The following is a 23,236-nucleotide window of genomic DNA, read 5'->3' as shown; positions in this document are numbered from 1 at the left end:
AGTCCCGATACCGCCAGCAGCTCTGTCTGGGAGTTTTCCTAAGCATATATCATGGAAACAACCCACAGGCATAATGGTAGAAGAACCAGCATCATTAGCTGGGTACAAGGTGGGTTGAAAAGACCCTTCCTTCCCCTGGTTCCAACAATATGACATGGATTCCTTCTGTTTACTTCTCCTATTCAAAAGATGTGTATATGTTATACTTAGGGACATGGTTTAGCGGTGATCTTGGCAGCATTAGGTTAATGGTTGGACTCAATCTTACAGGTTTTTTCCAACCAAAATGATTCTATAATTCTAATTTAGAGGAGAAAACTAATAAACTGATCACCTTGGACACACATGAAGTTCAAGCCTCCTAGGAATAATAACTTGGCCCAACATTATCAAGCAATGGAAACAGCAGTGTTTTCAGTAGTGCAGCAAAAACTGGACATCACCCATGAAACTGCTGGCAGAGAGAAACTCGTGCTCTCTCCAACAAAAAAATTAAGTTGTACAGTAGCACTGCAGCAGCCTCCTGATGGATTATGAGTGACTCCTGTTTTCATCATTCCTGAAGCCTTGGTGACCTCTCAGAGATCATAGAATCAAAGAATTGTTTACGTTAGCTTAGGTTTAAATCAGTGAGCCCAACGAACAGCATTGCCAACTCCACCACTAAACTATGTCCCTAAGTGCCACATTTACATGTCTTTTAAATACCTCCAGGGATGGAGACTTCTCCACTTCCCCAGGCAGCCTGTTCCAATGCCTGACAACCCTTTCTGTGAACAATTTTTTCCTAATATTCAATCTAAATCTCCCATGGTGCGACTTGAGGCCGTTTCCTCTTGTCCTATCACTTGTTACTTGGGAGAAGAGACCGACACCCACTTCACTAGAAGACAGAAGGATAATTAACCAAAAGGCAATTTCTTGCCAGAGCAAACAAAATTCAGTAAAAAAATGTTATTCCCTCTTTAATGATCTCAAAAGAAAAGCTGACAAACTATTGGCAGTTTTCAAAAATGGTGAGGGTGTAACTAGTACCTTCTACCTCCAGCAGTGACATGTATCAAAACTTCAAAATTAGGTCTAAACATAACTGAAGTTTTTGTAACAGAAATGTAAACGTAACCCTATGAAGTTACTCAAGCTTGTATTTTTACTTTAAAAATGTCTCTATTTACACATTTAGATAGTCTTAATGAAAAATCTTTTTGATCATGCTGTTTTGTTGTCTAAGACTTTTTTGTTACTTTAAGGCTAATACCTATGTTGAAAATCTACAGTGTGTATGCACAAAAAACAGTGAATAAATGAGCAGCTTGTAAGTGGCCTCTTAGATTCATACAGGTGTTTGTTAAGGTGTACACTCTGTCCCATCCATGGAGAAACCAACACAAAAATAACACAGTTCAGGACCACATCAGAGGGAATTATCTTTTCTATGAAGGACTACCCACAAACTGGCAGTAGTTTTTCACCTACTCTGATGGTATCTGCCAGCTCAGGTTTCTTTTTGACCAAAAGTAGAGCAATTACTGTAATGGAACAAGCTTTGTTCCTTACAAGGCATGATATTTTCACTACAGGTTAATTCCCAGATGAAAAAGGAAGCTCACTTGGACAAAAAAGAACAAAGTTTTCTTCAGAAGAGAAAAAGTTCATCATAGGCATGACAAAAAGCCGAGGTTATGCTGAATCCCTTTCTTTGTGTGATTGAAATAGGAAGAGAACTGAAAAGGGAAGTGTCTTTATTCAGATGTAATTCCAAAATAATTTGTGAAGAACAACTCAGGCAAATAAGAACTACTTGAGCCTTTATGAAATATTATCTTATTTCTTGTAAGAAAATGGATCTCATCCCAAATCAGCAGATGCAAAAAATTGAGGTGAGGTAAAATGAAAGATTTAAAAGAGGGTTCTTGCACACAGACACCACCAAAACAAAGAGAAAAATTATTAACAAACAAACAAAAACAAACAAACAAAAAAAAAAAAAAAAAAAAAAAAAAAAAAAAAAAAAAAAAAAAAAAAAAAAAAAAAAAAAAAACAAAGCCAAAAAGAAGTCATGGGATCCTGATCAAAGCAGCAAAACAGTTTGGTCAGAACAATAGAACTTCCATTTTGCTAAATGGAAAAAAATACACAAAACCAGCTAGACTCTCCAGCCATTCCTTTTACACTGTGTAATTCAAAGGCTTTTAGTCAGAGTTGAACCTATAAAAGGTGTTACCAGAGCAGTTAAGGAAATCCCCAAGAAAAACCACAGGAATAAGGGACACTGCATCTTCTACTTCAGTCAATACTTGGAAAAAAGTGGAACACAGAGAAGAAAGACCTACATCTATCTTCTCATTCCCCAAAATGAAGAAACATCAAAGAAACAATCTTAGTTTCCTCTCTAGGAAGAAACAATATTATGAGAGGAAAGCATAACCTTCAATGACTGCCTCCAAACACCACCTGTGGGGGAGCTGCAAAAACCTACTTTTACAAAACCCCTTGACAGATGCAAAGCAAGAACCTGATTGAGTGCACTTATGGATATGCATGTCAGTGCCCTGATTACTGTCTGTCACTGCAAAATAGGTATGTTTCCTTTGACTAGGGGACTCACTCTTAAAACTGTCTGGGAGTTTTAAATCAAAACTCGGGATTTCCAAATGCTCTAAACAAGCATTTTAAAAATTACCCCTTCCTGTTCCCACTGAGAAGTCCAACTCAAAGGAAAACATACAAGGAGAATGAAGGAATTCTGTTGCCTAGAAATACTTAAATTCCGACAAGCATTTTCCTTTCGTATTCCTGTACGTTTCAAAGCAACTAAATGCAATCTAACCTCAAAACAAGGTATTTATTTAGAAACACGTATAATGCCTCTGTAATGTCCTTTTCTCACCTCTCAATCCTTTCCTTACCCAAAGTGTGAATGGTGGATCCCATGTTTTCCATTCCCAAGTAAGGTGCTGAAACAAAAGTCTAATAGAGACTAGTAATTAGATGTCACTGTTGTAAAGTATTTCCAATTAAGGGGCAATTTGAGGAACTTTATGATCTTCTTAAATATTGGGAGAAAAATTAGGACATTACTTTCTGAACAAGAAGGTGGAACATTTTCATTTATTTAAGTACCTCAGGCCTCTGAGAGTGAATTTCCTGATTCTCTATGTTTGCCTAAGAGTACTCTGGCATTACTTTTTTACTACAGATCTATTTCTTCATCATCTTAACTTTTGAGCTCCTCCACGAAGTTACACTACACAAGATGTTGCAGCAGTTGTGTGCTGAGTTGAGTTAGCTAGCTGCCCAACCAGCTGCTCCCTCACTCCTTCATCCAGTGCAAGTTGTTTTCAGGATCTCCAGTGAGAAATCCATTGCCGATTCTATACTGGAAATATATGTTCTAAATGCTTAGGAAAAGAACTGACACATCTTTTCTACATGTAAGCTGTGAAAGTTCAGAGAAAACACCACCACATTTTACATGTCTTCATGCTCAGGTAAAGGCATTTTAACTATTCATTACTGTTTCCCCTCCTCCTTTCAACCAATTTGAGCTCTATACCTAAATCACTGATATAATGAATGCATAGTTTAGCTCAATAAGAAATTCCAGGACACACAAAGTCATAACTAATAAAGCTGGTCCTGAAATAAACCCATTATCTTGTAATGAGCAGAAAAGGAAAAAAAAAAAAAGAGGACAGCAGGTATGTAAGCTATTATTAGAATGTTAAAGCTCTCTAGAACTTAATTAGCAGCTACTCTAGAATATCTACTTATTTAATGAAGCTATAAAGAAATAAAAATCTTATCTTTCATCTGAAAGACTCAACCAATGGAAAGTCAGCTTAGTATCAGTCTCACACTGTCATTCTACAGCAAAAAACTGGAACTGGTTCAGCCCCCTGAACCAGCAAGCCTGTCCTTAGTGTGCACATGCAACTACTGCAAAGGTCACTAGAACTTATGTACACAGACCAAAGACAGGACAAACTCTCAAACTCTCCAAGCAAAGCATCAAAATATGTACACACATCTATATATCAATCAATATACACAGGATGGGCTTTTGGGAACACAGCGTGATGGTACTTACACACGTGCACATGGTTCTCTTGAAATAGTCAAGGGGGAAACTCTTAGAAACAATAACTTTCTTCTTGAAAACTGTAGTCTTGATAGGAACATGTTCTTAGAAAGTAAGTAAATATTTGCATGTAAAAATTTGAGAATTACTGAAAAGTAGCAACTGACCTGATAAATATATACTTTCAGATCTTCATTATTTCTGTACTTATTTGCCAATGAGAAGCAAGAGATCAAGAGGGTCAGCAAACCAGCTGCTATTCTGCAAAAGCAAACAAAAGAACAACAAAATCCCAGCAAATATAATCAAAAGTCTTTTTTTTGCTGCTGTACGCTGTCTTGTTGCACTTTACATCCCACACCAGATTCAACCCCGGGAGAGTTTTGGCTTTCCTAAACTATCCTGCATACTCAGACAGTGTCTCTAGGTTCCTACTGGATCATCTGACCCTGCTTCCACCTCCTATATACTTCTTTTTTATGACTGAGTTGAGTCAGGAGCTCCCTGTTCCTACCATACAAGTTTTATTAATGTACTGAGAAGCTCTAACCTGACATATAGTGCCACTGCTCAAGAACAGATGCACCTGTTTCTCACTGGCACTCTGATTTCTCCCTCCTGTATCTTCTCTCCCAGCATCAACCTATCTTCAACATCTAGAAGTGTCACATATACATATATTTTTAATTGTTGCTTCAAGCTTTTTCAGCTTCAAAACTCCCTTGAAAAGATTCAGACAAGCACAAAGTGTTTCAGAGGTGCAATGTTTCATTAGAAGAAAAAATAGAAAGCCTGGGCAAGGTGAATATAGAGAAATGTCAGGGAGGAAGATCTGAAGGTAATTTAATTCTATTGTGATTTCTAAGCTGTGCACAAATGTTCTAAAGAATAGAAAAACCTCAGTTTGGACCAGCAGAAATACATATATGTGTATATACAGCTGAGAAGCTGTAATACAGCCAAAGCAAATCTGTCTTGAATATTTGTAATGTGCCCAAGGATCGAGACTAAGAAGGGTTTTCAACAGATGGATTTAAAACACAGCGAAAAAAATTAGGCAGAATGTCAATAATCTTGGAAATATCTGGGCTCATAACTCTACCTGCAATCATATATTACTGCTCAAATCCCATATTCCACTGAGGATCAGGCACCCTGGCTCTGGTGGGGCACAGTATCTTCTGCAGACAGCAGGAGCCATTGCAGTCCATTCAATTCAAGTCTCTATCGACAGTAAATACAATGACACCACAAGCCTAACCCTTCAGGCCAACCACCTGGATTGCATCCAGATATGAGAGAAAGTATGTATGATCAAAGAGCAGCTCACAAGAGGAGAAGGAGAGACGACAAAGATGCACTACAAGAAAATGTAAATCAATAACTGTTAAAAATCAGACAAGCAACACCATAAAGGAAAAGTCAAAACGGAGAAGTAGAAGTGGAAAAAGAAGAGACAAAGGAGACACTGAGGAAGAAGAAAGTTCTGCCTATCCTGTTTGTTCTATTTCCCTGAATATCTCATTAGGTACAGAGTGTTATTCAAAGATAGATTATTCGAAATTAGATGGACAAATTCAGAAAAATGGTATCAAAAATAAATTGCATTTGACTAAATGTTCTTATTCACGTCAGTGCTATTTACCAGGTTTGCACCCCAGTGAAGCTCCTCCTTTAATGAGGACCTTTATTTTCATGTAAAATGTGCAAATTTTTGTGTTGTGAGAAATGTTTCCCTTGACAAGAAATTACAGATTAACACAAAGACCAAATGGATGTGGCAAAAGAATTAAGTCTATTCTCATTCACATTAGTGAGTAACAGAGGTCTCTATAATCATGTTATTTAAATTCTGAATTTCAACGCCTGTCTCAGACAGCTTTCAATAATACAATTCCTCACACATATCAAAAGACAGCCTCAATTTTGAATATCAAAGAGAGAAATAAAAAGTTTAAAGAACAAAATGAGATTCTTACACCAGAGGAATGTTTGGTTCTCTTCCTACAACAGGCATTAATGGAAATATTGCAAGGAGCACACACAGAAGAGTCCAGATCAATGCTCTTGTCTAAAAAAAAAGAAAAACAAATGGGATTTTTTTGAGATCATGTGAACAGACAATGGTCTAATCATAAAGAAATATTCAGTGAACTAATAATGGCTACTTTCATCTCCCACAAGCAAAAACCCCCGCATCTCTCAAGAGTACAATTAACTAAAAAAGGGATCATTGATATTACAGCACTTCAATTTAATACAGAAAAGAATCTCATTTACACAGCTGTCAAAATCCCATCAAAGACAATGATAATTAAGCTAAGCTTACACTTGTAAGCACTTTCTCAAAGTGTGGCCTTCACACTCATTGCAGGGGCCAGAAATCTGATGAGTGACCTAACAGAAGAAAGACATAAAACTAATGTCCTCAGAAGATTGCAGCAGTTAACTAATCAGCATTGAGAGAGAATACTCTGAGAATATGGCACCATTTTCCAGTCTTTGAATCTGTGTGCCATTTGATTTAACCACTATAATCATCTAAGCAGTTCTCTAAACCCTTTGCCAGGAGGAAAAAACTCAAACCATTATCCCAGGTATTTTAGTTAAATAAAAACATTAAGAGCTAGATCATTTAAAGTTTTTAAGCTCAAGTCAAACTGGCATTCCTGAAAGGAAATTTCAGTGCTGCAAAACATCTTCTGTGCATATCCAGCTTTAAGACAAGTTACTTGATTACTCAACTGTAACAAAAATTGTAAGTAAACAAATCCAAGCCTCCACTTTGACAGTTCCTGCAGAACAAGACTTAGCAACTCGACTCCTTTTTTTTTTTCACCCTAGAACCCTAGGTTTTAGGTGTCCCATGAAAAAAGAGATGTTTGAATAAACTAATGGAAGAAATTAAATCAAATTAAATATCTTAAAGATTGAGTCACTTCTCATCCATATCTACGAAAATGGAGCTTTTTCCCTGGGAAAAACAGTACAGAAAGCTGGCTGTGAGGAACAGTGTGTGCCAGCTGACTGCAGACAATGATGAATTGGCAAGCATTTTTCAGTTATCCTCAATTTTTTTTTCTTTTTTTAATAAATGATCATATTACTTAAATGGTGACCAATTGCACATGTCAACATTATTGTTATTGTGACAGTTTGATAAATGATGTGCACTTCATATGATTAAGTCAAGCATTTTTTTGTTATTAACAACAGAAAACTGATAGCTAATTCATAGCTACCTCAAAATTCTTAAGCAGTCTTATTATCTATGTTGTATTACAGACCTCTCCAGATCATATTAAATTTCCCTGCTTTGCTACATGCTGCTCATGACAGGATCAGAATAAAAGCATAAATTGAACAGGAACCTAAAGCAGCATTCCAAAGAGACCAGTTCCAACATCCTAAGATGTAATTCATCTGTTCACAGTTTCAAATGCTCTGCTTAAGCAAAGCAATACAGTACCTTTGCTTGAACCCAGAGCTGTGTGATCACTGGCCAGCCAGCAAAAACAAGAAGACCAACAGTAAGTGCAGAGCGGTAGAAAAAGCTGAAGACCTAATTAAAAAAAAAAAAAATCCAACAGAAGACTGAAAATCAGACACATTCTTTTCTCAAAGAGTTAGAATGCTAGAAATGAGATACCCTGTTGATACATATGGATAAAATACTTACTAGTATTTCAATTCCCAGTATACAAACCAAGAGGAATCCTATAGACTGACCAATACGAAGTGACAAGACATTTGTGGCCAGGTCTTGAATAACAGGAATTCTGTTAAAAATGATGGAACAAGACAATATTTATTTTTTAAAAAACAGAAATAACATAAATTTTACCTTTGAAGGGCAAGGAAGGGGTCAGAGCACAAAAGAAGTTACAGATATTGTTGGTCATGCCTGCTGTTTAGAAACGGAGTGGGTGATGGCCAGAGGATCCTTCTGTCCAGCTTTACTTGATATAAAATCAAAAATAAAACCCTCCTGCTCTTTTCCTCCCATTTCTGGCACATCTTTGTCAGTATTTGGACAAGCTTCAGATTATTCTCCATCCAAATTGACTCTGAGTTTATGAATATTTTTGGTTATGTTTTGCTTAATGTCTGTCATAACTGATGAAACATTCAGAAGGTTTAGAGAGAGAAAAAAATTTCCCTGTTAGCTTTTCCAGTGTTTTATGAGACAGTTCATTATCTAACTGCAGTTGGTCTCCTTTTCTCTGAATAATACCGAAGTGGTATCTACAAATTGCCAGTAGATCAGGAAAGTAATAGGAATCAGAAGGTAACAAGTCTTTTTGGGTTTGGAGTAAAAGGAGACCAAAGAAGACAAATTTGTTTCAATATGGGAGCACAGTCCTCAACATGACTGGTACAGGTTCTCCAAGAGCAGCTGGAGTTCAGCACACTTGACACTTTGCAGGATCAGACTATTTCAAAATTACTGAAGGAAAGGAACAACCAGTCCCATTTTACAAAACAACTCAGCTGCTACAGGTATTTGCCCAAGATTTTAGCACTCTTTTACTAGAGTTACAAGAGTACTAAAAACATTTTGTCTTGGAAATACTTTAATTTATTTTTTATAATAAAGAAGGCATCTTCTAGAATTGGCAGCTGTATCAGTCAGTTTGGAAACTACTCCGTGTCAACTGAAATATAAACCAGAGTCCTTTGGAATGGCTTAGGAAACATTTCATGAAGTTTAATAGAATTGTATCTAACTTTTTCCCCAAAGTTATGGGAAAAATGTAACTCTCGACAATAAGGGAGCCCAGACCTGGTCTTGTAAAACAGTAGTCATAAATTGCATTCTTTACTTACTCTCTCACAACTGCATACCATACTGGTACTGGCAAGAGACAGTATACATAGTATGTCCAAGGACATGTTTGAATCAACAGGAAAAAAGCTATTATCATTCCAGCAAAGGCAAAACCATAGAAGAGAACAGTAGATTTCTGAAAAACAAATGGTTGGACAAACATTCTTGAAACAGCAATAATATATTTTAAACTACACACGATTTGCCATTTTTTAGTTACACAGTAAAACAAATGCTATTTTAACATGGTCACACAAGCTGTCATGTGGCTATGTACACAGCTCTGAACAAAGTTGTCAGCCAAATTAAAAAAACCCCAACCAACAGCAGGATTTGAAGATGTAATTCTAAATACATCTCTTCATAAGGTCCTCCAGTAAAATCTGCACAGGAAAAGCAAATCTGTACAAACTGGAAGCCCAATATATGCAATGTTATTTATGTTCCATGGAGACTTGAAATCCATCTGCAGTCAGAGATGCTAAGGGTCTTGGAAAAAACAACTCTCAAGTTTAGATTCTAAAAACAGACTTGGAGTTCAGCCTTTGGAGTTCAAGTTCATAGTATTACGGTCAAAGCGTTTAATGAAAGTTCCATCAGGATGTTTCCTTCTCCTACTTGAGACATTTGTAACAGAACTAATTAAATTAAAATACAAAGCATTAACTCCTACCGGAAAAACCCACAACTATTCAGGATCTAGGAACAGCTACTGAAGGAGGCTTGTGACCAACCCTCCACAGGAGAAACTACCTTACTCAAAGAACCCACAATTTCAAAATACAACAGTGGACTAGCACTGCATAGCACTGAAAGGTAGCATAGCTATAACCGTTAATATACTTAATCCTAACTTGAAACTCCTGCTTTGGGCTTTTCTTAAAAAAAAAATAAATTAGATGTGGGATCAGAATGCTATGTACTCAAAGAAATACATTCTCAGATTGAGAGTACTGTAAGGAGGAACATCAAAAAGAGAAAGGAAATTTTTAAAATGGGTTATCTAAGATTGGTAGGTCAGTTCTCGATCATCAGATAGCAGCAATCTCTTGTTTGTGCAAAGACGAGCATTAAAAAGTCACACTGCATCTGCCTTTTATCTGGTCATTGAACTGCTCTTCCTTATTCAGGGACATTCAGATATCAGAAGAATTAGTGGTAAGGGAAGATTATGTACAAGTTTTAAATAAACAAATTTGTCTGTACGTAATGCAACTTTATATAGCAAAGACTGATTTAGTGACCGAGCAGTCTAGTGTACTGTGTAGGTAATGACAAAGACACTCTTTTCTTCTACAGAAATGCTAGTTTCTTTGAAGACTTATGTAGACAGACACACAACCAAGCTAAATATGCTGAAAAGAAAAATCAATTACCAGTTCACATAGACAGATTAACATCTTTTCTAACACACCCTCCTTGTGACATACAACTGCCTTGATCTAAACTGACAGTAAATGCAAGTTCTAAATGATTTTTAAAATAGAATTTCTCCTAAGATATGCCATTAAATTAAGAAAAGATATGTCTTATGGAAAGTTGACAGTGCAATTTTGCTTTATGAGTTTTAAATTTTACATTTGCTGACATATAGACAGAATGAATACGTATACATGATAGGCACACAATATAATTTACACTGAATGAGTAAACACATACAATCAACATTTTAGTCCATATAGCGATATAAATATTACAGAGTACAATAGAGTCAGTCATGCATTGAAAATGGAAACCAGATTTGCATTTTCTGTGGATGTTTAAAATAGATCAAAAGGTTATGCTTCTTGCTAAGCAAAACAGCACTACTACACCAAAAAAAAAAAAAGTTTCTTTCATACACAGCATAAGAAACGAAAAGCTTTTAAAGATGATATATACAGGATATACAGTTTCATTGTTCAGAGGCTCCTTGATTTTATAAGGTTGTGCTTTGCAGGAGACTCTTTGTCAAAAGTAGATTAGTTTCTCAGCAAAATTCTTTAAGTAGCTCCAATATGAGCTATAAACCAAATAACTTCCATATATGAAGCATTAGCCTTACACTGCGGTTAAGTATTTAGGAACACTAAAAAACGTTTCTCCAGAAAACCGAGGAAAGAGAAATTCTATAGACAAAGAACTAAGAAGCCTATTTTTTTTCCTGCCAGTGTTACTAGCATAAAATATGCCTTCCACAAATAAAATCAATAGACCAAATGAAAATCTATGTAAAACTAAAAATGTAAAACTTTCCTTACTGTAGTTATTAATATGCCTGATCCTCAGTCTATTTATTGTAATCATTATGTTCATATCTAACATAACATGCATCTTGGATTATTTCCTCTCAGTTATTTGATGAAAGAAAACCTAAATCATGCTGTACAGCACTTATTAATATTTTCCATTTTAATTTTGTTTGATCATTTTCATTAAAGGCCAAGGCTATCTCATTTCAGCCAGTAGTAGAAACCTCAAGATGGCATGATAGGAATTTTCTCAGAGTAATATGTTGAAGGCAGTAAAGATATTGAGTGCTCATTCTCATTCACCTTACCAAATGAAACAATTCCTTTTATTCTGAAACAAATTCTTGAAGTTTGGGAGAATTTCCCTTCCCCATTGAGGGCTTTAATCCTTCTCTAGTGAAATGCCAGCTTTTTGCCTGTTCACCTTTTTGAAGTATCTTTTTTCCTGATGAATGACTGAAAGTAAATTAATTTCCTATGATTTTCTACTTTGTGAAAAATCAAACCATAATAACCTTGTCAAAAAGACCTTCCTTCATCTTTGATGTCTTCTGCTGCACCCTTGCAAATCATAAAGAGCAAGAGAGCAGGCTGCTCTGTGAAACCACAACTCACTTATTAAAACGGGTTATATATTTTAAAAATGTCATGATTGGATTGCACAGTTTCTGAAAACTGATTTAAAATTGCCAAAGAGGACAGGAATAACCATAATTTACATGCACATTTTTTTTACAGTAAAGAACAAAAATCAAACTGGAAGACCATTCTTCCAAAAGAGTACTATTACAACAGAATGCTGACTTTACTAAAATTAATGCTGAAAATTGGCTCCTGATTCAAGACAGATCCTTTACCAGTTTTAAACCACTATGTTTGCTTACAGTTGCGTTAGCATCTAGTAAAATGCAAACCCGTAGGAAGGAAGAAACTGAGGAAGCACAGTATTGCATATTCAGACTTGCATGGCTTAGGAGTACTGATCCCAATAAATGGACCAAACAGTAACACTACACAGGATTACAGCAGCTGGGAAACTCAACAGCTTGCCACTTTCCACATGAAGTCAAAAGAAGTGTAAGGTGTGCAGTTTGTCCCGCACAGAGTCACTGAGCACAGATATAATGCTGAAAACTGATAGAAAAAAATAATTATATGTTTCCAACCTACCTTATTATTAGTTGGAACAGTCTTGGTCAAATTGGTATGGGTCTTGATAATCACCAAAATCACGTAAGTTGTCCAGCCCACAAAACTCATTGCAATACTTAGACCCAGGAATAATCTATCATAAGTATGGTAATAAGACAAGCCTTCCAAAGCAAGGTTAATCAGGGTTTTGCACAAGGATACCTGGAGGTGGACCAAACATATAAGCAACAGTTTACAAGTGTAAGTTCCCCATTCCACAGATCAACCTAATTGACAGTAACTGGAGCTCAGGCAGCTCCAGCACTCTTGGCACTCATGTCCTCTCCACGCTCAGTTACAGTGTTTTGGCCAGCACCAGGTGCTGGAGTACACACTGTTTTGGACTCCTGTTGGACATAAAATCAGCCATCGCTTGGCTCCTTAGCCATCCTCCCTGGCCATGACAGCAGTTAGACGGTGAAAGCTACACAGATAGCACACCTTGAACACCACCTACTACCAAGCATGTCACTTGGTTTCCCCATAAGCATTTGACTATATATATTCCATAATAAGTTAGTCCCTTGAAAAACAGTCACGTGCTTCTGAAGGCACATTTATGCAGGAGGAAGATTATAGATGCAGCTGAAACATGGTCACTCTCCACAGCCTTAAACACCTCCTTCCTGGGGTTCAGAGACTACACTGGAGTCCCAGCTTCATTCACAAAGCAGCTGCTTGGGGTTCTCAGGACGTAAATCATATGGACACAAGAAGGGTTGTATCTACTCTAATCAGAGGCCCCCTTACTCAGTATCTCCAATAGGGAGACATCATGATAAAAACAATGGGTTTTCCCACCATGAGTTTCATTCAGATGTGTTGACTCCTCTTATTTACCCAAAGATGGGAAGCTCATCTGTGTTATTTGTGGTCACAGAGGATTCCCTAGTGGTTAAAAGATCTGTAAGGAGGAGTAGAATAAGAAGTTGAACATACATGATGATGCTTCTTTATATGTGCAGGTATTCAGTTGGGACTTAACAACAACAATCAACAGAAAAAGGTATGGTCACAACCGAAGAGATCACAAGTCTGCCAATGGGCAAACTCACCCCAAATGACACCATTCTAGAGGATACAATTATGACTGTATATTTGCAATGCAAAAAGCTACAGAGTTGAGGCAAAGAATCATTCACATCCCAGCTTCTGGTAATTTACTGACCTTCCTGCATTGCAATACAGGATGCTAAGGACAAAAAGGGCACAGGTGCAAGTCTCATGTGCCAGTGATCAAGAGTGAACTTGAACACCTGGGGCATTCAAGCGAACAAGGGGTAAAACTTACATATAACCAACAACACAAAATCGCAGGTTCTACTCCTGAAAGGTACAAAATGTCTCCTACAAGTAAACGTGACAGCCAAGTAGAAGTATTAGGAAACCAAAAAGAAAACTCGCTCCAACAGCAAAATAGATCCATTTATTTAAACTGAACTGTTTCCAATTTGCAACGAAGTAAATAAAAAGGCATAAGGTATAAAATAGATTTAGCTGTCCTGTGCATAAAATAGTAATTTATTGCCCCGAGAATCATATTAGGGAAAAAGAACTGAACCTTAATACATAATGGAATTATTCTTCCATGCATCTGGCAGGTTAAATGCAATCTTATATATTCAATTTTTTCACGTACTTTTTAACACAGAAGTCAATGACCAAACTAAACCTGTTAAAATGAAAGACTTCTTGGTATCATTTAACTCTACAAATTATTTCTGTGAACATCAGAATACAAGCACTGGTGAACTGCACCCATCAAGTACCCTGTCAAACAGTGAGTGGTAGCAAATGCTTAGGAAAGTAATACTGGAACTGGAAAGCATGATTTCATATATGGTTTCCAGTCTGACAAACTGAAAATGTGAAATTAAAACCAAGAACAGCTGGTTCAGGTAAAAGAACAAAAAAAACCCCAAGACCTATGATGGAGCAAAATATCACTTTTTTTTCATGCAACTGGCAGTCTAAGAAGTGTGAACATGAACTACATTCTTCAGTTTCTCTCTCAATTTACCCTTTTATACAGTAGAAAATAAAAATATATGGTGTGTCAGAATACTATGGAATGGTAATAGTTTAAGAAGTATGAGAAAAAAATACAGCAAGTCAGTGTTATTGATTAGAACTGGTATCCAAATGCAAAATTTTTGAGACTTAAAGTGAAATTTTTTTTGTGTTAATGAGACATGCATCATAGGAGATGAAAGAGTTTTATTTCTCAGTTCATTTCAATTTAAACAAATCTAAATATTTACATATAACAAAAACAGACTTACCGCTTCATTGTACTTCTGCTGCTGAATATATAATCTTATTTTCTTTAAGAAGTTTATTTGTTCAGATTCAGAAAGTGGTCTGTACAACAATATAAAGAGATATTAACATTTCTTCTTTTCATGAGCAGAAAAAAAAACTTTGCAATAAAAAAATTACTCTGGAATGAAACATAACGAAAATATTCTGAACTTCATTAGAGGCAAATAGGTAATTGAGACTAATCTATTCCTCTACATCTATTCCTACACATGTCAATATGGCTTCTGTTTAACCTGTCTCAAGATTTTTGCATTAAGAGACATTTCTTTTATGTAGCTTATCCCATCTAATACTCCCCAAAATTATCTCCCTTGTGCATTATTATTGACCGTTGCCCTGGACAAGAAGCATAGCACATCCAAGAATTAAGCAGTTTAACTGATTTAAAGATGGTTGTAGGCAGTTTGTAAGCCTGACAGCATAGGATGATTTGCTCAGGTTCCACACTAACAGTAGATGATGCATAACAATCTTCTCTTTGAAAAGTTATAAGCTTGTCTCCTGTTACACAGGGAGCTATTAGCAGAGTCCCAAGAGCAGGGGATAACACAGTCACCTGGCTACACTGAGGTCAGTGATAAAAATCTCTTTGATTTCAATGGATTTGATCATCAACCTAAGTAATTGCTACAATTCCTCTGCTACAGAAAGTAGCAACAAGGACAAACAAGCCAGTCAATCAAACTCCACCAAAGGAAAGGGGAAGGACCAGTTTCTCCTGTACCATTTTCTTTCCAAGTTAAGAAGAGGAGCAGGCCGGAGGATCCCAGGCTTGCCCTGGGTAAGTTATAGGCCAAAGCACAATCACTGTCGCTCTAGGCCACCACAGGCAAACTATCCTGGGTCACAGCTTTCTGACAGCTGATGAACACATACAGCAGTTTTGCACACTTTCCACAACATCACCATGGCAAAGCACCACCTCCCCAGCACCCCCAGCATACGATGGCCCAGCTGCACACCTCCCTCCCTCGCACAAGCTCCTTCACATGCCACATACACCATCACCAACTTCGTGTTTCAGGCAATGCCAAATCAGGACCAGCCCTGGGTCACTCCCCCTCAGCTGAACCACAGGGGCAGGTCTTGATCTTACACAGCTGCTGCATGGAAATGCTCATTCCTGCAGCTCCCAAACGCTTGTAAACCTCTTTTGCCTGTAGCCCAGCATCAGCTGATATGTAATCAACAATACATACATACCACCTTTTGAGTCATGAAATATATTGCAAGTATTCTGTGCCTGAACAATCTGAATTGTTATAATTAATAACATCCTAGTATATTTTGATGCTCTTTCCTTAAGTTCAGAGCACAGTAGTATTGTGCAGGAATCTCCCAAAACACTGGATAATAGGAGCAGCAATGAATGTTACTACTGAGAAGAGTAAATAACTGTATTAAAAAATGTTTGTCTCTTTTCAAGCTAGAAAAGAACTGAAGGATGGTATCTATAAACAAGTAGGAAGAAAGAGGTTCCATGGAAAAGGAAAAAGGGAGGAAAAGATGATGACAAAGTGATGGTAAGAGTTTGATCAGCTTAACTTTGGGGGTAGAACAGAGGATTTTAGAAACCAAAGTTGAAAAATAGCAAGTGAATATTGGTTGTTTCTGCACCTTCATGTCATGCCCCAATGGAAGCCAACATTACAGCGCCACAGCCTGAGGGCTACAGTTGGAATCAATTCTGAAAGTAGGCAAACCAGATCGAAATACTGCCTCAAGGAAATTTGCGGCCCTCAAATTTTGCCAAGTTGTTTGGTAGGGGAAAGGGGGCAAAACACCAAACGGAAGTGGGACTTTTCACCACATGTGGAGATTAATAGGAGAGAAAAAAAAGACAGCTTTTAGGTAAGGATTTAAAAGAAAATCTGGAATAAATATTCAGGAGCTTTATTCAGGACTTAAATACATCCAAGATGTTCCTATGTTCCCTGTCTAATTTTTATTGTCTTACACATACTATTTTCTGTGAATTTTATCCTTGTCATATTCGATGCAAACTCCTTATAAAGTAAAATTGTATTTTACTTTATATCTTTAGTCATTTAGCTATAACTCCCTTATTATCTTTTCACTCTCAATGAATCATTATATTATTAACGAACAATAGTCTTCACCTATTCCTTCTTAAGAGGATAGCACCTGGGATGTCTGTACACGGATGCTGTAACAGAATAAATGGGATTTTTAAACACTAAAGTTTCAAGTAAGTCAAACACAGAAAGCAATTATTTTGTCAAATGGGGCTACCGTTAGCAGGGGCATTGTTAATTTTCAATAGCTAACATCATACCACACATTTTTGCTTATTTCCATAGATACGCTCTTCAGGAGGCTGATCTTACAATTGTCTAACAACTGTTTTTGTAAAATTTATTAATTTCTATGAATATGCAAGGTCTGATCATTATCTTAAGATATTTTTCCTCTGTATTAAGGAAAAAGGCAAAAAAGTGATTAGGGAACTTTTGTATCTTACACCAGCCTATAAAGAAGAGTTAGCAAATATGCTGATTATCCCTTAATTAAAGAATAAGTATAGCTCACCATAAGCAGTTTATCATCCATTGAGGACACTGATTTGCTTCCTGAAGCTACAAAGCAGATGAGAGATTTAAAAGAAGCCCCTTGCTAGATGTAGCAGAAAGCAAAAACAGACAAAGACGAGCCATGAACAGAAGTGGAAAGTTGCCTACAGAAGAAAGCCATGGACTTTAGAAATGGTGATTCTATAAAGCCTACAAGACTCACCAAAAAACAAAACCAAGAGGAAAATTTAAATCTGAGAAGTAAAAGCTTGAACTATGCTTAGCACCACTTAATTTTAACTTAAACTATTTAAAAGGTTTCCAATAGAATACAGATAGTGTTAGAAAAGAATAAACTGATCAGAATCATTTCCCCATGTTTGAGCATGCAACATCCCAGAGGCACTAGTAGTATGTCAATGTATTTTCAAAATGACTTAATGCACATGTCCATGTAATTAATATTAATAGTAATGAAGTTAATTTACTGATCATTATTAGAAAGATTTTGAACCCTAGAAGGAAAAAAAAAGGTATGTGTATACACACTCTTCCCAGTTACCCATCACCAAAATCCAATTCTACCAAATTCAAGATGAATAGACTTGACCAGTAAAATCAAAAGTCTTTTTCCATAACACAAAAATATCTGTCCTATTAAGAGAAACACACAAAGAGAATTCCCTCAGTAGATTCAATTCCATCCTCCCATTCTTTTCTTGAAAGTATTGCAAAACACATGCACTGTAAAGTGAAGTTCTCTGAGAAAAAAACAAGAATTCCATGGTCATGCATGCTATAAACATACACATTCACAATATCATCAGGATTCTAAAGATTTAAGTCTACATTCTTACAGAAAACCATGGTTGTTCTAGAAGAGTAGTTTTATTTTCCATTATGGCTATTAGAGATTAATTCTAGTTCCAGACAGAAATCACAGCTTCATCCATGAATAAACATAATTAATTACAAAACAAAATGATTGGCCTAATCATGCAAGTGCTTGTAAGTCTCCCTTCTGAGATGTTAGCTACCCTTGTCATAGGTATACCTGACAAAATTAATCTTTCCAACACATCATTCATGCTTCATATAAGCTAAGCTATTTGACAGCACTTCTCAACAAGACTGTGACGAAGTACATTCACCATAGCAATGTCAAGGGGATCTCTCTTTGGCCAACGAGTCTTGTTTATCATCACGCTACAGAAATTACCATCCCCAAAGGCATAGGTGGCATGCTGCAGTCAAACCACTAAATAAAAGAACTCAGAACAAAGGAAGATGTCTTGCAAATACATCTGTATCCGCCACTGCTAGTTTGTTAATTTTGTTATAATTGGTTATTTGGGTAATGATTTATAGTCATTTTAATGCATAGTAAATTTTCCAGAATTCTGCTATAAAGAGTAACCCCTTAGGATCTGTACTAGTTTAACACTTAAGATGCTGCAGATTTAATAATGAAAGTCAAGGAAGCATCATAGACCTGTAGATGACATATACAAAGATAAAGACTGAGATCTTTGCCTAGTTCACCGTCAAATGAAAACAAATTTATTTCAGCTGTTTCACTACATATATTTACTACATGTACACACAAGCTCCATGTACCTAAATATCAGTTCAGCTCATGCACATCTACACCCTTCTACCACTGCCTTCTCTTCCCTATCGGAAAAAAAAAAATTACTGTGCATCCTACAACTCTTTAGGAGTGGCAAGATTTGCAGAAGATATAGTGGTCACATTTCTGTGATCCATATCCAGCAGCAAATCAGAAGTAGCTGCTCGGCAGACTTCAGCCTTCGAACTTTTCATATTGGCTGTCTGGGGGATGGGGAGAAAAGGACCAACTCCTGTTGATACAAAACTAAAAAAGCTAAAAGCTATGGATATACACCCCTTGAACCTTGTGATAGCCCCATGATGGAGCAAGGCCTTCTGAATAAAGCATGCTAGAATTTTGTATGGGTTGCCTTCTTCTGAACACCACATAAATCAGAGCTTCTCACTTGCTTTGCTATGAAATTTCTAACTCCAAAATTGTTGGCAGCAAAAGAGCCATTAGACTGCTACTGTCCAAACAACTTCAGCAACCTCTTCTGCCAAAATGCTGAGTAATTACAGGTTCTTGTCCTCTTCTCCAGAAAGAAGATCCCTGGTATCATAGTGACTTGCAACCTGAAATAAATTGCCCAGGTTAATGTTGCCCGTCTCCACTGGCACCATCCATTCTGCAGAGCGGCCGAGGCCTCTGCCACCCACACCTGTCCTCTGCCACTCTGATACTGCTGGGGGCAGGCACCAGTGCATCTCTGCTCTTACCATGGGAGAAAACTGTCAGAAACAGAATCAGGTTCAAACTCTGTTGCCACTCATCCGTCAGTGAGAGGGCCATACCATGGAGGAGAGATGGCTTCCAATCCGTCAGTTCTGCAAGCAGCTGAAACAGTACTTACAGGGCCCACTATTACTGCTTTGATCCACACTCCCACTGCTGGCAAAATGTCATCTTGAAAGTGTGGATGTAAGACTGGTCCGATGTTTTTTGCAAGGCTGCTATTCAAAAGTTATACAAGTAGCCGAGCCAGTGTAGGAACAGGCTTCAAAAACCAAAGTCAGTCTCCCGTGAAAGCTGCCTTCAAACACTCCCAGTGCACAACAGAGATGGCAGCTCAGAAAGCATCACACGGGTAATGGGAAAGTAGACACAGATCTTGCACTCAACACTATTAATGTAGGAGAAACCTGACTGCGCACTTATTCCTGCTCCATATCAAATTTGTCCCCCATTAGCAACCCATGAGTGCAGAGACAAATGAGCCTCATTTTATCATTCAATTGTTTCTTTTGAAAGTACAGTGCACAGTCTTACAGGAGCAGAATAAAAAGCATAATATAAAACCTTCCTACTTCATCAACAGCAGAGAACAATAAGAAAAACAGTGCATGGGAAGTGATGTAAAGTCTTGAGTTCATTCAGCGAAATGTGGAAAAATTGACTGAATAAGTATTTCAAAAATCAAAGTCTGGAACCATGATATATACTTTCTGTTGAACTTGCTGCATGGTACAGAGTACATGATGCTACTAGGGGCAATGATCAGGAAAAAAGAATGTGTTCCAGTGCTTTGGCCTCATCAAATTACCTATTTACGTGAATTTTAATGGCCAGAAACTGAATTTTTCCATTTTCAAAATGTGTTCAATTCCAGTTCTTCAGATGTGCCTTTTCAAAAGAAAGAACTGTTCTACTGTATCTGCCAAAAACAGACTGAAAGCACATACTATGAGATATAGAGACAGTCCTTTGTATATGTTTTACTTTTGATCAGAGAGTGAAGTTTCAAAGATTAAATGACTGGGTGGGTAACTCAGTGATCCTAATCTGCTTAAATGGCCTTAATCTTACTTGTTTACTAAAATATTTTCAGGTAAGCTGCTAAAACAGGCAAGTCCTAACAAAACCCAATTTTCATAATTCAGAAGCAAGATGCATGTTGATTACAGACAAAAAAATTACAGCCCCATTTTCAGTGTGCCAAAGCTGTACTTTTTTAAAGAAAAGTTGTTCAACATAACCTACACTAATGGGTTTATTACAGCTTCTTAAGCCCCAAGACCCTCAATATTCCCTCTTCCAACTTGATCTACTCTCTTTGCTCCTGCTGTTTCACTGCCAGGAGTTTCAGTTTTGGAGTGTCTAAATTTCAAGCAGGTTTTTGTGTTTCTGGATTTTCTGACTACTGTGTTAAAGTCAGACAGTCTAGCTGTAGGGTTCTAATCAGTTATTTTCGCAACCTTTTTTTTTCTTTTAAGAAGCATTAAAAAGCACCACTGGCACTCCAAAAGAAAGAAAATGAGTAAGAAAGTCAGTAAGAAGTTTCTGTTTTTAAGTTCTGAGGTTTATGTTATTTAAAGCATAACGAAATGAAGGGAGGACACACACACTTCCACAAGCCAAAGGTAGCAAAAAGCATCTTTACTGACACGCTGCAAAAACCCACCAATACATGTATGCTTTTGTATTCAGATTTACAAACATGCACAGGAGGAAACAGCAGGACATCAGTGAAGCCCTAGCAAGTGGTCTGACTGCTAATGGTCTAATTCTGGACTGTCAAGTCCCAGGAATTAAAATAGCCTTTTAATGTCCACAAATCAGCATCCCTGATGAAGCATATTTGCATATTCAACAGCAAAGTGCCTTGGGATATTTATGTAAATCCTTTCGATAACAGAGATGAGAGAAAAAGGAGCAGACAAGTTAGCTGCCAGCTGCCAAATCACAACAGAGAAGCAATTAAGGTAACTAGGCTGCAGACAGCATATTTTGCATGTAAACTACTATGACAAGAATTTCAGACAACCAGAGCCCAGGAGCAAGGAGGCCACGCTCCAAAACTGTCCCTTTGGCCCCCTCAAAGTGGAACTGAGAAGCTGGATGCAGGGATCTTCCAGGGACAGCGGGTTTGTCCAAAAACCCACAGCAGGACATGATGTTGCAGCCTTGGAAAGGAAAACTCCTTCCTAGGGAAGGTGGAAGCTCCTTGGAGTAAAGGAAATGTACCACTTTTAAAGTCTCTTCTATTTTAGTACTACAGGGAAGGGACGTGTGCTGACTAAATAACAACACCCTACCAATGCTGTAAGTCAGTCCTCACATCTGCAAGATGCATGATGATTTATATCAATGATTTATGACAATGAACTGGATCTAGACATCTGCAGTGTTGTGACAAGGTAGTGTTATGCCACAGGTCCTCTTCTGCTCCACAATCCTATATGCCAATCCTAAACTCTAGGGATCATTTTTCAACCAGTTGCATTCAAAGCAGGCAGCTTGTGCTGTGTTTGGGTAAATACCTACTAGCAGGGCCCCATGGCCACTGAAACAAAAGTCTGGGAGACCATCCATACTGATCCTGATCAGGAGACCATCATACATCAAGGAGTCAGTGATCCCCATGACGGTTACCCTAAGTAGGCCCAGGCCTGTGGTGCTCAAATATCTTCGCCACAGGACAAACCCAATAGCTGGCAATAACTGAGGAGCCTGCAGGCATCTCCCACTCCATACCAGAGATTATACTGCCTGCCCGCCCTCATGTTCATCTAGAAGTGCTGCAAGGAGTTCTCACGTGAACCTCCATTCCGTCTGACAGTAGAAATGACTACCAGAATTGATTTCTTAATAGAAAATCATATAGTAGCTTGAATGACCAAAACAGGGAACTTCTCCAAGGCCAGCATCTGTGCAGCACCATCAGAAAATCCACCTGATGCTGCACTAACAAAGGGTACCCAGCATCTGAAGGGGTGTATGAATTACTTGCTATGTGTATTCTTCCATTTATTTTCTTATTAAAACAGCCTTTCTTATTGAGATCCAGAAAGAACCTTGCACAGTCTCCCTTACCTCATGCCCCAGAGCAGAACATTCTCTGCCCACCCCATCCTACCACCTACCTGTACGTCCTCCCTCACCCTCACTGCATGAAGCCTCACAAGTTCCAAGAAAAGGCCAAAGGGATTTATAGTCCAAGGAAATAGAGAAATATACATTAATCTCATGGCATTTTATCTTATACACTAACCTTTAACCCCCTCTAAAGACCTTACCTATTCCCTACTTGATAGTAAATCCCATTATGTCTGGTCCTCTTGAACAGAAGCCGCTACCAGTAAGCTTTTCATGCACAAACTAAAAGCTCCTGAGCGTGCTGCTGAAACTCAAGACCAGAGCAGGATGCCTGCTTTCTAAGAGGACTGCCTCCTCTCTGAGCAGCATTTAACAGAGTGCTCAGACACAGCCCGTTCAGTGAAAGAGCAGCTGACATTTTTGCTAAAGAGCATGCATTTTACAGCACAAGCATTGATTTCTCCCTAGAGAGACAATACATATACTATTTAATCAGTAGGGTTTTTTTAAATAATACAAAGCCATTGCTTTCATTCGATCCCTTTGTCTCTACAGCACTGCAGTTCTGTTTTTTGTTCACACGTAGATGCACAGGTTCCTAAAGCCAAGGGTGGAGGGGAGAGG

General features: G+C 37.7%; 1 protein-coding gene across 2 annotated transcripts in view; it reads right to left on the bottom strand.

Moving 5' to 3' along the window:
* Positions 1-23,236, bottom strand: part of PIGN (phosphatidylinositol glycan anchor biosynthesis class N) — a 103,316-nt gene that overhangs the window by 29,616 nt on the left and 50,464 nt on the right. For both annotated transcript variants that reach the window (XM_027736766.2, XM_039388920.1), the window contains exons 13-19: positions 14,614-14,692; positions 12,311-12,493; positions 8,909-9,045; positions 7,761-7,860; positions 7,551-7,643; positions 6,061-6,152; positions 4,249-4,342 (exon numbers count right to left, since the gene is read on the bottom strand). In XM_027736766.2, coding sequence (XP_027592567.2) covers positions 4,249-4,342; positions 6,061-6,152; positions 7,551-7,643; positions 7,761-7,860; positions 8,909-9,045; positions 12,311-12,493; positions 14,614-14,692 — 778 coding nt within the window. The remainder of the gene's footprint in view (positions 1-4,248; positions 4,343-6,060; positions 6,153-7,550; positions 7,644-7,760; positions 7,861-8,908; positions 9,046-12,310; positions 12,494-14,613; positions 14,693-23,236) is intronic.

Source organism: Pipra filicauda, unplaced genomic scaffold (genome assembly GCF_003945595.2).
Source record: "Pipra filicauda isolate LSUMZ 115617 unplaced genomic scaffold, ASM394559v2 scaffold123_size2130275_pilon, whole genome shotgun sequence".
In the NCBI taxonomy this organism is placed as follows: Eukaryota; Metazoa; Chordata; class Aves; order Passeriformes; family Pipridae; genus Pipra; species Pipra filicauda.
This window is presented reverse-complemented; position numbering and strand designations above follow the sequence as displayed.